The sequence below is a fragment of the Gopherus evgoodei genome, chromosome 5, assembly GCF_007399415.2.
Source record: "Gopherus evgoodei ecotype Sinaloan lineage chromosome 5, rGopEvg1_v1.p, whole genome shotgun sequence".
In the NCBI taxonomy this organism is placed as follows: Eukaryota; Metazoa; Chordata; order Testudines; family Testudinidae; genus Gopherus; species Gopherus evgoodei.
Genome location: NC_044326.1, coordinates 87963171 through 87982998, shown reverse-complemented (window position 1 = coordinate 87982998; position 19828 = coordinate 87963171). Strand labels below are relative to the sequence as shown.

Here is a 19828-nt window from a genome sequence, read left to right as displayed (position 1 = left end):
ATGCGATTGGATTCTGAATCGCAACAACCTGAATGAACTAATGACAATTCCTTAATATTTCAAGGTTTGTTTCTCAAATATTTGGTTAATATTAACAAATATATCCAGAAATTTCCTATGTTAAAATGGCACTTAATTTTTTAAAAATATAAAGCTTCGTTTCTGCAATCTTCCACATACATTATACTGGAACATCATTTTATATGTAAACCAGAGCTAAGTAACCAGTTGGGATTGGATAAATTAGCAGAGTTTGTTTTTACAACAACTTAACAATTGTTTAACAAGTCTTAAATATTATTTAAAAATCAAATTACATACCAAAAGATTAATTATTTACTATACCTTTTATGGAAAACTGTTTTTCCCATGTAGTACCCAGTATCAGGTATTTTCCTGTGTTTAATTCCTACCTTAGGATCTGTCAGAGTAAACACCGCACTTGAAATTGTTTTTAAAAAATGATTTGATATCTGTTAAATGAGGTGATTTGCGGAACATCATATGTGGTAATACTGCTGTATAGATTTGCCTGTGCCTTTCCAGACTGAAGAGCCAACATATGATATTATAACACCACACACACATGGCTCCGACAGGCCACAGTATTTTTATTGTTTTCTACTGCTTCACAAAATCTCATGTATCACAACTCAGCTATGCTCTTGTACTCCGAGGGGCAAAGAAGAGGGGAGATTGCTAGAGTAGTGGCAAAAATACAGGCACACAGTAGTCCCCTTGTTGCCAGCAGGGGTGTTAATGTGAATGTGCGGTGGTTTTGACTCCCACTTGGAAAGATCACGGTGTTTAATGTTCGTAGGCAGTTACAGCTGAGCAGAACAGAAACTGCCTTCCCATATTAACACTAAATGAACAGCATCCAGCACACTTATCATATTATCTGCTTGAAAATGTGTCATACTTACATTTTAGTACAGTATTGTGCTTCTGGGAGATATTTTATTTATTGAGGCACTAGATCTAAACAGAGATGATATATCCAATTCTCGACAGGAGGCTCAGGCAACTCTCAGCCAGGGACTTGAAGGACATAGCGTGTGTGTGTTTTGAAGGGGAGGGAAGTGGGGCTGAGGACCCACATACTGTACTTGTCATGTATTATGTCTCTCTCTCCACTACCAGGCAGCGTTCAGTAGTTACGTTAAATATTTCAGATAAATAGTGTTTAAAAGATTTCACTGAAAAAGAGTTTTCTTAATTATTAAAAAAATTAAAGCCCCTTTGGACTTTCCCCAGCGATGCAATACCATGAATGGTACAAGATGCAGTTTGCTGAAAACCTTAGTGAACAGACACTGTGTAGTGACTCATCAAGCTCTTTACATGACCCCATGTCAGCCCCAGAAACATCAAATGAAGGCTTTGATGCAGGAGATATCAAAGGGGATCTGGCCCCTGCTTCTTCTGGGCCAGATGCTGTCCCCCTTACTTGTGCTGAGAAAGAAGTCAGTATGATTCTTTGCAGCATAATGACTGCTAAACGTCTGGAAGAGTGGCAGAACCCGGCCTTCAATTCATAGTGTACTGACAATTGGAATTCTTCACTAGAGAACATTTGGATTCTATACTGAGATGGCCAGGTGTCCTGATTTCCCAGGAATACCCAGGTTAAAGAGGGACATTTTGGGGATGTAATTATGTATTGTTTGTATTGCAGTAGTGTCTACAAGCCCCAATCAGGAATCAAGGCCCCACTGTTTGTATGTACAGTGTCCAGTGCAATCAATGAAAAGACAGCTTTTGCCTCCAGAAGAGCTCACAGTGTAAGTACATGATGAAAGAACACAGGTGGATATAACAAACAAATAGGGAGAACAAAAATAACTGATTAATGTCATAAGCAGCAGACACAATACACTAACTGCCTAGTTACTGGTAAGTGCTTTGTAGGCATCTCAGCCAACGGTGAGTTTTAAGATGAGAGTTGGAGGATGACTTTTTTTTTTTTTTTTAAATTCCCAATTTCAATATAACCACTTGACTTGAGGTTTCCTGGCCAGCAACCACCAGCACTGAGATGAGCTTGGAATCCAGCTATCCCTACTTTGGTTCCTATGGGGCACTTCCCCAGTGAATTCTCCTGCAGGTTGATGTAATGGAATCCCAGAACTGAGAATGATGGCTCCAGACCCAAGGCCAGGACACAAATATCCTGGGTTGCTTCAGGAAAAAGGGGAGTTGAGATGGGTCAATGAGTTCCTTAAGTTCCTCCCTGAGGCACAACCTCCTTCCCCAAACTCCTCTTGGGGTTCTCCTATTCTAGGTTGTGGCCAAATGGCACAATCTAGCCCTAAAATGGCAGAGATTTTAGTTATGAGGACACAAGTTGGTTTAACAAGGAGTAATTGGATAAAAAAAATTAGGCTGCACATCAGGAAAAATCTTCCTGACATTAATATCCGTGGAATAGTCTCCCAGGGAAGTGGTGGAAATGCCACCATTTGGAACAATTAAAACCAAGATTGGCCAAAGCATTAGTGCATGGTAAACAACCTTGCTCATGCATCCGACGAAGTGGGTATTCACCCACGAAAGCTCATGCTCCAATACATCTGTTAGTCTATAAGGTGACACAGGACTCTTTGGTGCTTTTACAGATCCAGACTAACATGGCTACCCCTCTGAATCTTGCTCTAACTGGGAGATGGACTGGGTAACTGAACAAGTCTGTCTCATCCACAACTGCTAGGATGCAACAGAGGAAGTAGATAGAAACAGACCGCTCAGGAGGAATTATAGAGTGATGCTGACTAGAAACTGACAAAATATACAATTGTCAATGAATGGAATTTCACTCTCAGATTTTCGGCAGGTTTTTTTCATGTGAATTTGAATCTCTTAGTACTTTCTATAGTTTCTTCCTGCAAAATGCCAATTTTCATATAATCTCCCCATATTTTTTCATGTTATCAATGAAATATCTTTCTTTATGGACAGTCCAATTTTTTGCTTAAAAAGAGGCCCATTTCTTGACACAAGGACCTATTGAACACCAAAGCATTGGTATAAACACATTTTTTTCCATTAGTTATTTCACCCCTGCAAATGATCCAATTGGCACAGTCATAATGTGCAAACATTTGAATGTTGAGTAGCTTTGGCTTTTGTCACAATTATTTTATCCTTTTCTAAAGGTGCCATTCACTGGAGGGGGTGCCTGGACAAGCCCATCAAGCAAAGAGGCATTTTTCTTTTTATTTACTGGGTGAACAAGAGCTGGGTCTGGCAGGTGGGAGTAACAATCATCCTCTGGAATAGAGCAGCTTTAAACTCTGGGGAGGTTCCAGAGAAACCCCACTGGCAGTGGCTCTTCTGGAAATTCCTGAATTAACCTGTTCTCCAAGTGCATTGGCCCCAGTTCTCCTCAGGCAAGCCAACTCACTTTGTGCACTGCAGCAGCCAACTCGTGACCCTTTGTTTGAGCAGCTATTTCAGCACTTTCTGGTCCTGGGCACTGCTCCAGGTGGCCCACAACCTGGGTTGGCCAACAGAAACCAGGCAGTGAAATCTGGCCAAGGCACGCTTACCCTATGCATTAAGAGCTAAAAGAGATTAGACTATGGTTATTTCAGTAGCCATACAGCTCCAGTGTAATTAGATGTTTCACTCACTGCTGTTAACAGCTCATGTGCATTTACTTCCTTAAGTGAGCTGGGTCCCTTGTTTCCGCATATTAAATAAGCGATAAGTGAAATACAGCTCTTAGATTTTAGCAAGGTGGGTGTCAGAATCAGTAACCAGTCAGTACAATGGAAATCTGAAACAACCAGGTTCATTTCTGCCCAAATCTGTAGTAGAAAAGATTCTGCTCATCTAGTGGCAGTGGCTCTCTTGCTCATTTCATTGTCATTCTGTAGGTCGGATGGCTGATAGAGACTGCTATAGAAATCCAACTCAAAATATTTTGAAAACTTTGTCTCCACGGCTGAGAAAACTACGCGGTGACTCATGCCCTGGTCATTTCTGGACTCGAATATTGCAATTTAAGGGTTTCTGAAACAGATATTCCAGAGAGCCTGCAATTTGGGCAGGGTAGCAGCCAAGAGAGCACATCAACACCAAGTGTTTCCAACACATTTCCCCCATTTCTTTGATCACTGCATTGGCCACAAATTAAATCCCACTTCCTACTGAAGAGCTCACTCTCAACCACTAAGGCAAAGAAAATATTTAACAAGCTTGTTTTATTACCACTGCTTGTTCTCCAGCTTCTAGCACGAAGTAGGCTTGCATGTAGTGATGCCGCCTACTACTAGCTCTAGAGGGAGTGAGATAGAGGACACAATGTCATAAACAGATTGTTAAGGGTTAATGTCTCTTGAACCTGTAAAGGGTTACAAGCAGGGAACGGGACACCTGAGCAGAAGACCAATCAGAAGACAAGATACTTTTAAATTTGGGCGGAGGGAAGCTTTTGTGTGTGTTCTTTGTTTGTTGTGTGTTCTTCTCTCGGAGGGTCTGAGAGAGACCAGACATTACTACAGGCTCTCTAAGTTTCTTTTCATATAGTAAGTAAAAACAGGCGGTTTAGGCTTTTTAATTGTTTTACTCTATTTGCAATTGTGGATCTGGCTGGTTAACTTTTGTGTGTGTAGTTGCTGGGAATATTTTGATTTGTATTGGTACTGGGGGGAAAGTCTCTTTCTGGTGTCTGTAAGCTATAGGACCCTGTATATTTACATCTTGAAGTTATAGAGATAATTCTTTACTTTTTCCTTTCTTTTATTAAAAGATTTCTTTTTTTAGAGAACCTGATTGATTGTTTTTTCCTTGTTTCCCTTGTGTTATTCCAGGGGATTGGGATAACTCACCAGGACGGGTGGGGGGGGGAGATAGAATCTCTCTTTGTTTTCCTTGAATCTGTTTGCCTCTTTGTGGAACGGAAGGGAGATGCTTCTCTGTATAGTGATCTAAGAGGTTGGGATCAGTATCTCTCAGGATAGCCCAGGGAGGGAAATTCTGGGAGGGGGAAAGTTGGGGGAATGGTTTATTTCTCCTTGTTTTAAGAACCCAAGGGATCTGGGTTCTTGGGGTCCCCAGGGAAGGTTGGGGAGGTCAGAGTGCCCCAAAACACTATATTTTTGGGTGGTGGCAATGCTATCAGATCTAAGCTGGTAATTAAGCTTAGAGGATTCAGGTGCTAGTATCTCATTTTCTGAACTCTAAGGTTCAGATCTGAAAAAGATTGCTATGACATGGATCCCACCTCTAACACCATGTCATAGCAATCTTTTTCAGATCTGAACCTTAGAATTCAGAAAATGAGATACTAGCACCTGAATCCTCTAAGCTTAATTACCAGCTTAGATCTGATAGCACTGCCACCACCCAAAAATATAGTGTTTTGGGGCACTCTGACCTCCCCAACCTTCCCTGGGGACCCCAAGAACCCAGATCCCTTGGGTTCTTAAAACAAGGAGAAATAAACCATTCCCCCAACTTTCCCCCTCCCAGAATTTCCCTCCCTGGGCTATCCTGAGAGATACTGATCCAACCTCTTAAATCACTATACAGAGAAGCATCTCCCTTCCCTTCCACAAAGAGGCAAATAGATTCAAGGAAAACAAAGAGAGATTCTATCTCCCCCCCCCACCTGTCCTGGTGAGTTATCCCAATCCCCTGGAATAACACAAGGGAAACAAGGAAAAACAATCAATCAGGTTCTCTAAAAAAAGAAATCTTTTAATAAAAGAAAGGAAAAAGTAAAGAATTATCTCTGTAACTTCAAGATGTAAATATACAGGGTCCTATAGCTTACAGACACCAGAAAGAGACTTTCCCCCCAGTACCAATACAAATCAAAATATTCCCAGCAACTACACACACAAAAGTTATCCAGCCAGATCCACAATTGCAAATAGAGTAAAACAATTAAAAAGCCTAAACCGCCTGTTTTTACTTACTATATGAAAAGAAACTTAGAGAGCCTGTAGTAATGTCTGGTCTCTCTCAGACCCTCCGAGAGAAGAACACACAACAAACAAAGAACTCACACAAAAGCTTCCCTCCGCCCAAATTTAAAAGTATCTTGTCTTCTGATTGGTGTTCTGCTCAGGTGTCCCGTTCCCTGCTTGTAACCCTTTACAGGTACAAGAGACATTAACCCTTAACAATCTGTTTATGACAGCAATGCACATCAGTTTTGTAGATGACTACTTTTTGTGGTAAATCATGGCACCACTGATTAATTTTCAGTATTTAAAACCAAGGCTAAAAATGTTTGACAGCACATATTTATAATTATTTGAAAAGCAAATTGTATCATTCTGTAGATTACTCTGTTAAGTGGTAGCTTCAAGGAGTTGTACACATAGAGCTTTGTAGAAATTATTTTTTCATAGTTTTGACATCTAATATTAATGTTTATGTAAAACCATTTTTTATTTTTCATTCATTTAAATTTCAGTAGTTGTACAAATTATGGGTTCTAAGCATTTTTTTTTTATCAATTTAAGTCTTCACACTTGTGGGAAATTAAGGGCAGGTCAGACAATTATTTAACGACAGTAGACACAGCCTCAAAAAGTTAACATCTTATAACAGCTAAAACACAAATTGTCAACATCACATGTCAAAATAGACAAAGTAAATATCCTTAAATCAAACTCTAATAAATTCTCAAGCAGCATTTTTTCTTAATTTGCCTATCTGTATATTCTGATTATCATCAATGGAAATATTTTTCGCTGGTTTGTGTACACACGGTGGAACCGACATGTACCAACATGTACCCATAATCATCTAATCCTTCCAAGCCTACATATAACCAAAGAGATCCAAAAGAATTTACAGTTTGACAACTATACTTGGTAAGTGGTTCAAAGATCAGAAAGTATAGAGACACCTAAGTATGGTCTCCTTAGAAGGTACAATCTGTTTATATGAGAGGATAGACTGACCTCAGAACTCTTGTAATCTGGGCCAGTGGAGATTAGGTTTGTTACGGGTTGGAGAGGACAAACCACCACACTTAAAATAAAGCTACTCTTCATTTACTCTCTTTACATGCTATATAACACAGAGCAGTTTTAGAACAATAGAAGTGCTTCTTAAACAGCTTTCCACGTGAGATTATTTCACAGTTTAACAGACAGCTCATTGGAGATGCACAAATGTAACTGAAGGGCAGAGTTTAGTCCCTTGTCTATTTAATGTCTTTGCAAGAGGCCATGGGTGCATGTGGTACTTTATAACAATGGTAATATAAATGAATTTGAATGATAACAAAATGGAGAATTTATGATTTAGCCTATTACCAGGTAGTAATTCCCCAAATGCATCACTCCAGTGCTGCATCATCTATTTAACTGCAAAATAGTTTGCCTGACACAAGTTTAAAGAAGTATGATACTGTGATAGTCTGATATAATTCTGTAGATTATGATTCAATACGAAATGCAATCCAGTGTTTTTTGTATTTCATTTTTTAATGCCAGAATAACATCAAAAAAAGAAAATTCTTCCACACATCACTTGCAAACATTTACATATTTTGGACTTGTTTCTCTCCAGAGATGTATGCATAAACACACACACAGGTATGTATGTATACACACAATTTTTTATCCTGGTTTCTATTCCACTCCTGCATAAAACCATCCACACGTACAACTGAAGGTGAAAATTGTGATTAGGGAGCATACTACAAAGGTTTCCTCTTTCCCTGTTCACCAGAATAATTTATACAACTGTATTTTTGTGAAACCAAACTGCTGAATTCCTCTGTTTCTCTTCTGTGGATGGATACAAGTCATCAGTCTCTGCTGGGACTGCTGCTCTTTTAGCCTGTGTTCGCACAAACTAAGCAACTGACACAGAAAGTACAAAAACCAAAAAAGTAGTGGGTCAGGATTTCAAAAGAATTAGAAAATTATTTGACTTGAACATACTACGTAGGCCATTATACTCTTTTAGCTTTGGAGCTTTGTTTATTCCAACACATAAGAGATGATTAGCTGTTCTGTTAACTTTTGATACGTAGAGTTGACAATACAATGTGTGATTTTTTTTGTTTGCATTGACAGTAATATATGGAACCTCAGATATGCAGAATGTAAGGCATTAATGAGTGAGCAGAATCCTGAAGTCCTAAACATAGTCCAAAAATATCATTTATATCAAAAGGAGTTTTAGTCTGAATATAGACTGCTGTATTTCTCCCAATAAATTTGAAGCCAAGGTCAGAAACATTCAGAAAACTTTCTAATCCTCTATTTATAAAACAGTACTATGTTAAATTAATTTCTTTAAATCTGACTACAACTTGCCATATCCTCTGCTTGGCTCTCACCTTTTCTGCTACATAAAAATAGGTCTTTGAAGTTATTTATATCAACAAGAAAAAGACTGTCTCTAGACAAAGAACTTTTTTCAATTTAATTAGTAAAATATTTTAAAAATTGTTCACACTTTTTTTTTTAAAAAGGAACATGCAGAAAATGCACTGATAAAAGAATGAAACTTCAACTTAGAACCCCGCACCCCAAACACAGACTCAGATAAGGAAGTTTGTCTTTCCCCTAATTTCACATTAACAAAACTAAGTCCCATGTGTTCCTTTTATAAAGACATGTAAGCATAATTGAAGGCACAAAATGAACAGCTTAATCATCTTTAAACATAACAGAATATTTTGGATATGAATAATTAAGTTCCACAAAGTATGGATTTAAAAATGTATTTCAGATTTGCTTTATATCTCGTTCAAAACAATACATCCAACATTAATTTATGTAAAAACAGGAATAAACATACCATTTAGGCTGCTCTAAACCATCACTAATTACACTAAAGGATCTAACAAAATTATCTGGAAAATAGTCTTAAGAATATTTTTAACACAGTAAAATTATAACAAAGACAGACATTTTCAATGGAATCTAAACTAGTTGTTGCATGTACCGAAGGCATTAGATTCAGTACAGAGAGGTAGATCAGTTGGAATATTAGCAGTGTATTGACTGTTTAGACAAGACACAACCAACGAAGGGGGAAAAAGCAACTGTGTGTGCTAGAATTCTTTTAATAATTTATAACAGTCAACCACAAACTCATGCTGTCTTTGGGCCTGATTCAACGTTTATTAAAGCCAATGGAAAGATTCACTGATCTCAATTGGAGCTGGATCAGGCCTTTTTATACTTTGAGGGTTCACAGACAGATTCATGGAAACAAAACAAAAAAGCTAGAATGGAACTGTGCCCTTTAGCCAACCCTTGGCTGCTCTCAGTGTTCTTAAGCATTAAGCAAACAAATTTTGATGCATATGGAGCCACTTTATTGAAAACGCTTATCATTTGGAGCTAAAAACTTACGTTTGATCTAACTGGGTAGCTGGGTTTGAGCACACTTCTAAAGGCACACTTGTCAAAAACATCTTTGAGCTCACTGGCCACTGCTCTGTGCATTCTTTGCAGCTGAAAAGAAGCTTAGACAATACAGGCTCTTGCAAAGCACTGAGCACCCTGAACTCTTATTCGTGTTTCGTTTCATTGGGTCAACTCTAGTCAATGGAAACTGAGGGCATCAACACCTTGCAGGATCTTTGTTGCTTGCAAGTTTTATAATTAGGGACTGATGATTTCAAAACACATCACTGACAACCAGTAATAACGTCTGATATTTTAATCTCAATGGCAATGGAGCAGCCTACTAGAGATCTCTGCTAACACAAGGCATCTCTGCTTGGCACCGAATGGAATCTTCTTATGTTAAACCAAGAATAACAGGAGAGATACAGCTAAAAATAATTTGACCAACACATGGGGACATGTATCCCAGGCATCTTAGGACAGATCATCAGCTGGTATAAATGTTCATAGCTCAATGGAGCTATGGCAGAGACAAACTGAGGATCTTCCCCTTTGTGTTTGCAGTGAGTACTTGCAATGCAATTGAGTGCAAGGGGAATAGTGACATGCAGGATACCTCTGAACTCTGTACTTTTATCTATTTTACTGTTCGAAGTTTACTTTTTTTCCCTTTTATTTTTTAATGGAAGCCACCACCACAATTCTAGCAGATAGGTACATCTTAGAGTCCATGTTAATGCACCCATTCTAATTGCTTGACATTTTGAATAAAGTGCTTGTTGTTGTGTGTTCAACTATCTACCTGTACTCCTTTCTTTCTGGGCATACATGTATCCCTGGTCCCTTTTCTCTGTTTATTAAAAAAAAATAAATCTATTTTTAAAGAAAATATTTGCATTTGATTGTCAAATTAACCATGATAATGTTCTTGTTGTTAGAAGCTTCCTTCTTAATTTGCTTACAACCTTCTCAGTTAGAGAAAAAAACTGTCAACTTTCTTGTTCTCAAGAGGTTTATTAACATGGCAATATATAACTTAGTTTTGCTTTTACTATGGTAAAGATTCTATTTAAAACAGAGCAACTAAATTCTGTCACTGCAAATCTCTGTGTTGCATTTGGGAGAAAGAATAGGAAAAAAAAAACAATTTCTGTTCACCTTGGATAAATAATAAAAAACCCTCAGCTGCAAAACGCAAATATTTCACTCATAACTCAAGCACCAGACCATTTCTTTGAAGACACTTATGATGCACTTAAGATCTACAATGCCACGATATCATAATATGGAACTGAAAGAAATTTCTTGAGAAACCATTAACTTTGAAGGAATGTCTAGACAACTGTGTCAACAAATGCAAATAATTTATGCTTCTCAGCTCCTACCCAATGGATGGCCCCATGCTGAGTGTACACAAACTCAGAAGAAAAAGGCATGTCACAGTCATATGACTAGGGAGGATAAGAGAATCACATAAGAAATTCAAGTTAATCTTGAACAGAATTTCAGAAAGCACTGCTCTAAAGTTAGCCAGCACAGGGATGTGCCCTGGATCATTTTAGCTAGTTTAAAACACTAACTTACGGGTGGTGCATCCTAGCTTCAAATGAGAGGTGATGAAGGGAACACAGCTTTTAATTATGATAATTTGTTCTGTTAGAAAAATAAAAACTAAATGACTACAAAATACTGTACAATCTCTTGCAGTAACTAACAAAGTGGCTTCTGGAAACAATGCTTTTGCCAAAAATGCATTTTAAGGCACTTAAACAGATATATCTTTTTTAATATAGATATAAAAATAAAATATGCGCTAAAGCAACATTCACAAATACCAGTCTTCTCAATTATCTGTGTGTGTACAGTATAGTACATATATACATTCACTGAAACACGGACTCCTTCCATTGTTATACCTTCACCGGTGCTTTGGGCTGTCTTGTTAACTTCAGTGCCTGCAAACATGAAACAAAACAGTCATTTATTGCGTTGCTAAAGAATATAACCAAATACAAGGCAAGCTTTTATTTTAGTGCATGTAAAGGTTTCAGTGTATTTCCAGGTGCCTCTGAGAAGCCATATTATCCAGCTTTATTACAGTTTATAACTGAAAGGTTCTAAGTCGTTTCCACTCAGTTGCAGAGTCAAGTTTTTCTTGCCGTGAAGGATTTTCATCTTACCTGGATGATAAAATCACTTGGCTCCAAACTGAGCTATGTGCCCCTGTGGAGGCAGAGCAGCACCTGGAGGGGGCAAATGCAAACTCCCCTCTACTTACTTTTCAGTCACTGTCATTCACTGAGGTGCTGGGGAGTTTAATATTACAACTTTTGACTAGTACCTGTCTCCTTCATGAGTGGCAAAGCCCAGCAGGAGAGCACTGGAGCTGTTGGAGAAGAATGTCAAAGCATTTCTGCTGATGGGCTGAGTCTTAGCTATCCTTAAGAGAGCAACTGGTAGGCTCTGCTCAAGAAACCATCTTGTGAGGCAGATAATCTAATTATTGACCTGTTTTAAATTCCTTTTGGGACAGGTTGTTGAGAAGCTTAAGGAGAGGCTATTCAGAAAATATCTGGAGTCCTCGTATTCCCTTGACTTCTGATCATCTGGTTTCAGGCCTGATTATGGTACAGAAATTTTACCAGTTGCATTGATGGGTGATCGAATATCATTGCTTCCTTTCCAAGAAGTCCCAGATGGTAACAATAAGCAAGCAGGTTATCAGTCCTGATGTGTCTCACACAGTAATTTTAAATACATTTAATGTCTGTATCAGTTCCTACAGCTTGTCAACCATCCCATTAAGTACTTATACATGACTAGTTGCTGCCAATATGCTGACATCACCCAACTCTATATTGCCATGATGCATGACCCAAGTTGAGCAAATTATTCCATGTCTAGCTGAGGCTCAACTCATATAAAGGGGATAGTGCCTGTAGGTCAGCGGGGAGAGGCCTCTTGATTTAGGGAGTACACGTAGCGGTTTGTCCTCCGAATTGCAGTGTTAGACCATAGCTGCTCCTGGATGCTCAGGTAGTAGCATCTGAACAGAGAAGCATGGCTTCTTTTTTGAGCAAGACCCTATTTTATTTATCCATGCCTCTGTCCTGCGGAGATAAAATTGCTGCAATGCACCACCCTACGTGGCACTTAATGTGGATTTCTATTTATTAAGTAGTTCGTCCTATGGCACATTACACCAGTGCTCTGTGATCTATACAAGCTTCCAATTAGCTTCTAGGTGAAAAATAAAGTGTTCAAAAAAAGCTTTAAATGACCTGATTACTTGAGAGGCCAGCTCTTTCCTGTGGTATAAGTCTGCAATTTCTATCCGGGATGGTGCTAGTCCTAATAGCCCATTGTTTTATAAAAGGTGGGGCAGGGGAGGAAGGACAGGACATTTTCTAAGAGAAGTTCTGAATTCTGGAAGTTAACTCACAACTCCTATAGGTCTTAGAGAGACTAGATTTGCTGACCCTCATCAGGGAATAGTCATGCTTTTTCCTGGGCTTATCCTGAAGGGGTACTTTAACAGATGTAAGTTGGTATGAGGATGGAGACTGTTATTTGGGGTTGGTTGATTAAATAAGTGAATTATATTTTGAGAGATGTGAATTGGTGAGTCTTTGTATTGCAAATATTTGTCCTTTAGTTTTATATATTTTCAAGCCTGTAAAAGCTCCTTGGAAGATGCTATTTAAAACCAATGTAAAAAATCCTTAAAAATAAACTGGGCATATGTAATGTCTCCCAACAACCACTAGCATTTAAAGACTGCCAAAATGTGGCCATTAGAAACTGTACTCTTGGATATTATATACCAAGGAGTTCAGGGGAGAGAGACAATTTCACATTTTGTTTGGGTAACAATTTCTTTTACTTTGTAGTTTGGCAGATTTTGCTGCCATATTTACAAGCTAGAAATATCCTACTGTAGATGAACCTCTAAATATTTAAATTCAATTTCATATAAGCAGATCACATGTACTATCATAATTAAGAAGAATGTCAGGGGAACTGAGAACTGTGACTGGATAACCGTCTCCCACTGAAAGAGAAATGCCAAAGTGAAGCCAAGGTGTTTATGGAAAATAATCATCAAGGTGATGATGACATGTTTATTTTCAAAGCAGGAGACCATTATCCAGTCACAACATTCAGTTCTATTGTAATTATTGCATCTGTACCAAAAACTTCATTGATTTAAAAAAAAATAATTAAAATAATATTCATGTGAATAACCTAGGAGACCAAGTGAAATATATTGGTGCAGCAGAATGACAGTTTCTCAAAATATCTTTATTGCACTATTATAGTTTGAGTAGATGACTTGTTTGGTGCTTAATGAATAAGAAACTAGTGCTTGGTGCAGCTCCGAAGGAGGGTGCAATGGTGGTTCTAAATCACTTTTGCTCTCCCCCAATCTTGTACCCTCCCTGATGGCTACTGTAACTTGCAACAACTGCCAACAGCCTCAAAGGGCCTTTACACTACAAGTGGGGATCACAGATGTGCAGATTAGCTCCAGCCATACTCCCTATCCTGGCCACAGGAAGGAGTGAGGTGATACACGAGCAGTGTGGTGATCATCCTCAGCTATGCCAGTTTAACTGGGCCTTTTTTGCAGGAATAGCACAAAGTTAGATCTAAGTTTAGCTGAAGATCAGGACTACTGTACTTTTATTGATAAAGTCTACCTGAAAGGGCATTTTTAGGGCATGAAATTTTTAATCTGAGTTTTAGGCCGTGATTTCTAAAAGCAACTAGTGATTTTGGGTGCCTATTAAAGTGGCCCGACTTTTAGACCGTGTTGAGGATCCACTCTCTGGAAATTGGGACCGTTTGAGGTGTCTCAAGTTAGGAACCAAAACCGGAGGCCCCCCAAATCACTAGTTTGAAAATCTTAGCCTCCAAGTTTGATGCACGCATAGGACTGATAGCACTGGAAGCTGATGTCCTCTCTGGCTGCTGACTCAACAACCCCAACATTTTTGTTGAAAATTAAAATTCTGAAAATTTCAGTCAGCTTTCTTCTCTGCCTATTGAGAAGACTTAGGCAGTGGCAGTGTAAGCTTTCCCACACTGTGCTGAATCATACCTCAATTTTCACTTACAAGGACTCCCTGTATGGGTGAGAGTTTCCCAGTCTCCATACCCATTCAATCCTTGTCATTTCTGCTAACCAGAGGTGCCAATTAGTGTCCATCACGAGGATTTGTTTCCTGGTGTTGATATTTCTATGTTAGGAACTGGACAGACACCATTAAACTTATTTCACATGGACCACTGAACAGCTGTCAAATGGTAATAGCACCGATCACTGTTGTAATAAACTGAATTTGACCCGTGGGTTAGAGATGAAAAACATCTCTGTATCATGTTACAGCCCTATGAACCAGCCAATGCTATATTTTTGTTTTTAAAACTTGACATGAAATACCATTCATCCACCGAGTAATCTGTATATCTTTCATAAGTATAAAGGACAACATGATATTAGAAAACAATGAAAGCTTTATTCCTGAATGATTTTAATTCATTGCATACAGGGCTCTCATTTAAAAACAAAACAACAAAACCCAGAAGATACGCAGGACCTTAAAATGATATGTATGAAATCTCATCAGAAGAGAAATTCCAAAGCTAGCTTTATTTGATAGAGACTGGCTCATGCTGCAAAGTTCAGATCTATCAAGGGCCTTCTTACTGGGTGTTTTCTGAGTCAGGTGCCTAAAGAGCAAGAAGCCAGCTGCAGAGGTCTGATCTGGATCTGAACTTCTCAAAAATCTGGGATGTCTGAATCCTGGGTTTTAATTCAGTCTTATTGTGACTATCAACACCATAAAACAAGAAAGGAACAAAGGAAACCTAGCCCAGTATCTACAAGAACACTGAAGGGTTTCAGAGTTACATTTACTTATTGTTATTTTTTCTTACATTAAAAAAATAGTACTCTGCATTATAAATATTATGTGGGAGCAATTTCTTACCTTCTGTCTAGAAACCATCCAAGATTTTATTGTTGGTACCAACACACTGCCAAGAAGAATCTGAGCTGGGTGATAGATAAGTAAGGGGACGGAAATTAAAGATAGGTGCTCATAGCCGGCAAATACTATCTTCAGCATTGGAATCCCTGTGGGCACAAAGACAGCAGACTTAAAATTCCGACTTTGCTTTTCACTTCAAAGATCACAGCAAAGCATTTTACATTTTACTAAGATTTCAAAAAGAACATTTCTGCAAGAATGAAGACACAGAAGAATCTTGTGAAAGGCAAAAAACCAGGTGATTCACACCAACTCCACTGAAGAGGACCCCATCCTCTCCTCTGGCAGCCTTAAAATACCAGAAAGGTTTCAAACATACATTCCCTACTTAAGTGGAGTGATGCCAAGCTCCAGCCAGAGGTCTGATGCAGATTTGCACCTTGATGGAGGGTGATTGTGCAGGTGCTGGAGGGAGTCTTGGATTCTTTTTTTTTTCTCTCCTTTGCTCTAGCCCCATTTTTCTCACTTGTTCCCTATGAACCTACCCATTTGCTCCCATTCATAATCTTCCTCCAGTCCTACCAGCTGTGTGGGAGCACTGTGCACCTACAAACTCCTGCCCCACTCCCTTTCCATAGAGAAGTGTTCAATCATCAGCCTTCCCTGCTCTGGTTGATGCTTATGGCTCAGGTAGAGCCAAGTGCCAGTCAAAGCCAACAGTCATTTGTTAGTGAGATATCACTTCTCATTCTGGCCATGAGTTTTCCAAGAAAGGGAGGAAGACAAAAGTCCTAATGAACTAATGGGGCAGAACGAATCAGCTGAAGTAGTTAGCAGGGAACTAGGAAATGGTTAGAGTACAGAGGATGCTGGGGATTGGGAGGAGTGGAAGTAAGGTCCCGAATGTAGGACATTTTTCCTAGGAGTCTTAATTTGAGCTCAACAGTGCCATTTCTATTACACTTTTCCAAGGAGAATCTTGACAGATAATGAATTTGTATGTCTCTGTCTGACTCAGCCATTATATACTAAAACAAGGTATCTTTTTAAATACTTGTTCTGTAAAATAAGTTTTAAAATATATATATAATCTGAGAGGATCTCTTTTTATGGAATGTTTTTCCATATAGGGCTGGAAATAAAACACAAAACTCTTCACCTCCAGGTCACTGATTCAACTCTAGGGAAAGGATGGGAGGGATGAGATCTGGGAAACTTTCATTACAAAACCTGAATAGGTGAAATTTTTATCACAAACCCAAACTTGGGTTTATAGAGGCTGGCAAACCTTAGCCGAGTTTGGAGGAAACATGAACCATCTGGATGGAGGGAGTCTAAATGAACCAAACGCAAGAAGTTTGGACAAATTGCCATGAGCCAAACCTGCAAAGCTCCACAGAAGTCTAGCAGAGAATGCAAGAGATAACATCTGATGGCTATTCAATGATTTATGTGTAATGAGCTGCTGATATGAGCTCCATCCCCAGTGGACAAGTGGCCACATCACACAAATCATCTGCAGAATTAACACTACTGATGGTAGCCTAAAAAGAGAGGTGAAGGCATGAACACGTCACTGGAGGATCAACCACATGCTCCACCTTTAGTGGGTCTGGCCATGGTTGCGGTTCATTGACAGGGCAGTGTGCAGAAACTTGGGCAGATGCTATCTGTGCTCTGCCATGCAGATACAGAAAGATACAGGATATCATTGAGACCTCAGCCTACCACCTTTCAGAAGCACTTCATGGTTACTTACCATTTAAAAGAACACATTATTTTGTGTAAAGATGAAATAGAATGTTATCCAGGTGTTTACTTCAAACATAGCATTGTTCAAAATGTTGCTTTTAAGACAAAGAAAATTACTACTACGCTCCACCAAACAGGGGTGCAGACAGAACACGTAACCTATCGGTGCCTTGTTTGGACCATAGAGAGGATCACACATGAAAGTACCAGCTATTCCCTAGGGAAGCCTTGAGAATTCATCCCATTTTATCCTTGATTTAAATGTCACTCCAGGGGACTCATACTTTGGCCTTCATCCTTCCAGACAAGGTGAGCTGAACAGATCTTCTTTCTAAGTCCATCTATGAGGATCCTTAATTGGCCAGAGAGTAACTATTGAGCTGGTGAGACACTTCTTCACTCCCACCAGCTGAGGGCTTGGATCCACCAAAATTACTACTTCTAAAAAACACTAACTTCCCCCTTCATTCGTGAATTCTTCCTCTTACTGTCCTCTCAGACCAAGAGCTGTCTCCCTCCCTAGTTAGGCAGCATAAAATCTACTTGTCCCACGTTCACAGCTCCAGCAAATCCTGCTCCATGCATGATGCTCAGATCTAAAGATGCTGCCTGAACTCATCCTTATTCATGGTGCCTTGGCTCAGGAGCTCCTTTTAATCCAGATTATCAGTTTCTTTACATAAAACTACTAATACTGGTTCCGGTCCTTCAAGCCCATACTTATAACTAGGAGTCTTTACTCATGTGAGTATTCCCAGTAAAAAAACAGTAACATAATAAGGGTCTGCAGGACTGGGTCCAATATTATTAAACAAACACCTTCAAACAACATTATGGGTCTATCATCAACCCAAAAGGGAGAGACATTTTAAAGTTGGTTTTGTTGTGCCATATCTCAATCAAAAGGATGCGAGTCCTGCTGGACTTCTGAAAGGCCTGGAGGATTCATGGTAACCTGCAGCAGAATGAGAGCTCACCAAGGTGCAGGGATGAAAGATCTTTCAAGGGCTTTCTGGGGCTAGTGAATACACTATATTTGGATAGACTCCTATGTTGGATACTTGCATTGCAAAGAAGTATCATTTGCTACACATGCCCACCATGCTGTTTTTGCACACTGAAAACAGTTTTATTGCATAACAATTTGCCATCCCAAACTTTAGAACCTGAAGCATAAAAAAAAAGTATGGTCCTCTAAATACAAGAAAGCAATCTGAAAAATGTCTTAATTGCTGAGTATACTACATTCAACTTGATGATGATGATAATAATAATACTGTACTTAGCATTTAGATAGCCCAGATTTATCCAGAGATCTGAATGTATTCTACAAAGGTGAATAAGCTGCATTATTTCATATTTACATATGGAGAAATGAAGACAGAGAGCTTTAATGGCTAGCCTAAGGTCACACAGGAAACTAACAGCAGAAGCAGAACTAGAACTCTGACTCTCAATTCTGTCCCAGATCCAAAGTGATGGACATGTTCTTTGAAGTCCTGGGGTTAGAACAAACATAAGAAATGTTAGCCTAAAAGTTGATTTTTTGGGGGAAAGTTATGAGTTAGTAAAAACTGGGAAGTAAAATGAAGGCTGCCATCCATAACTACAAAATATTATAACTAGTGTGACAATATAATTAGACTGTTGGGTACTAAGTGATCCTTAATTCATGGATTGTTTAGATACATGTCACAACAGTAGTTCTTTGTGAGCCATTAATGTGCAATTAGAGTAAAGTTCCACAATTTACCAGGAAAAGCTGACTGGGGGTGGAGTAAATTTTCAGGTGTGTATTAATTAAGAAAAAATCCTGTTAATTTTTTATGCAGCTCCCGTTTACTGCAAACCCAGCCTTTGTCAGCTTTTAAGCGTTTGTACTAAATATGGAATCGGGGAGTAACATAGATTGGATGCTCAGAACTCATGTCAGTAATGGTGAAAACGAAGAGTTGGGAGTCTGGCTTTTCACTGGCTAAAAATTATTCCCTAAATTTTTTAAAAAATGATAAACACAAATGTTTGTGTGTTATGTGCCAAACAATACTTAAAATGCCTTCGATGCCAGTAAGAGTCCATAGGACTGTAGCTGTAGTTCTAAGTAAAACTAAGCCATTTATAAAATAGAAGTATCCAAAGATGTTACCATATACCAGGTAAGAAAATCTTGCAAACTCCTAATTGGGAAAAAAATACATAATTTTTAAGGCACAAGAGAAGAAAGACTCAAATTGGAAACCTGTTATGTTATTTTGCCCTTCTGGTTTCTTTTTAAAATGATATAAACCAAACAAGCAAACAAAGAGAGCCCTCATCTCTATTCCTGGGCCGAGGATGTATGCGAAGTTCTAGCCTGCAATGTATTTTTTATGCTGAGGTTGTGAACTGCTGTTAACTGAAGTTATAATAGAAACACTGACTGAAACAGTAGTGACATGAGCAGGTGCTGCCATAACAAAAACAGTAAAGTGAAGGGGATGAATTTAAATCTTTCAGATGGATAGCAAGGAACGAAGGTGCTAAGCAAAAAGGGTCTGGTTATCTTTATTTTGGTCTGTCCGCTCCTGTTTTGCTCATCACTTATAGCATGCTACTACTGACTCTAATGTAATAAGATAGCTACAGTAAGACTAAAGTAGTTCAGTATAAATTTGCACAGCATCAGAGCACACACATTAAAATAAAATAAGGTCAGTTAGTCACCTCTCAGGTTTTCTCAAAATACTTTAAGAGTTTCTCACCTCATTTTTC

At 38.8% G+C, this 19828-nt stretch overlaps 1 protein-coding gene across 5 annotated transcripts in view; it reads right to left on the bottom strand.

Annotated features, from left to right (window-relative positions):
• Positions 1-7427: 7427 nt before the first annotated feature.
• Positions 7428-19828, bottom strand: part of SLC10A7 (solute carrier family 10 member 7) — a 200968-nt gene continuing 188567 nt past the window's right edge. For 3 of the 5 annotated variants that reach the window (XM_030563642.1, XM_030563641.1, XM_030563646.1), the window contains 3 exons: positions 15326-15471; positions 11249-11287; positions 7428-7829 (listed from right to left, as the gene is read on the bottom strand). In XM_030563642.1, coding sequence (XP_030419502.1) covers positions 7689-7829; positions 11249-11287; positions 15326-15471 — 326 coding nt within the window. In that variant the 3' untranslated portion in view covers positions 7428-7688. Of the gene's footprint in view, positions 11288-15325; positions 15472-19828 lie in introns of all 5 variants that reach the window. The other 2 variants (XM_030563647.1, XM_030563643.1) reach the window with 2 other exon arrangements.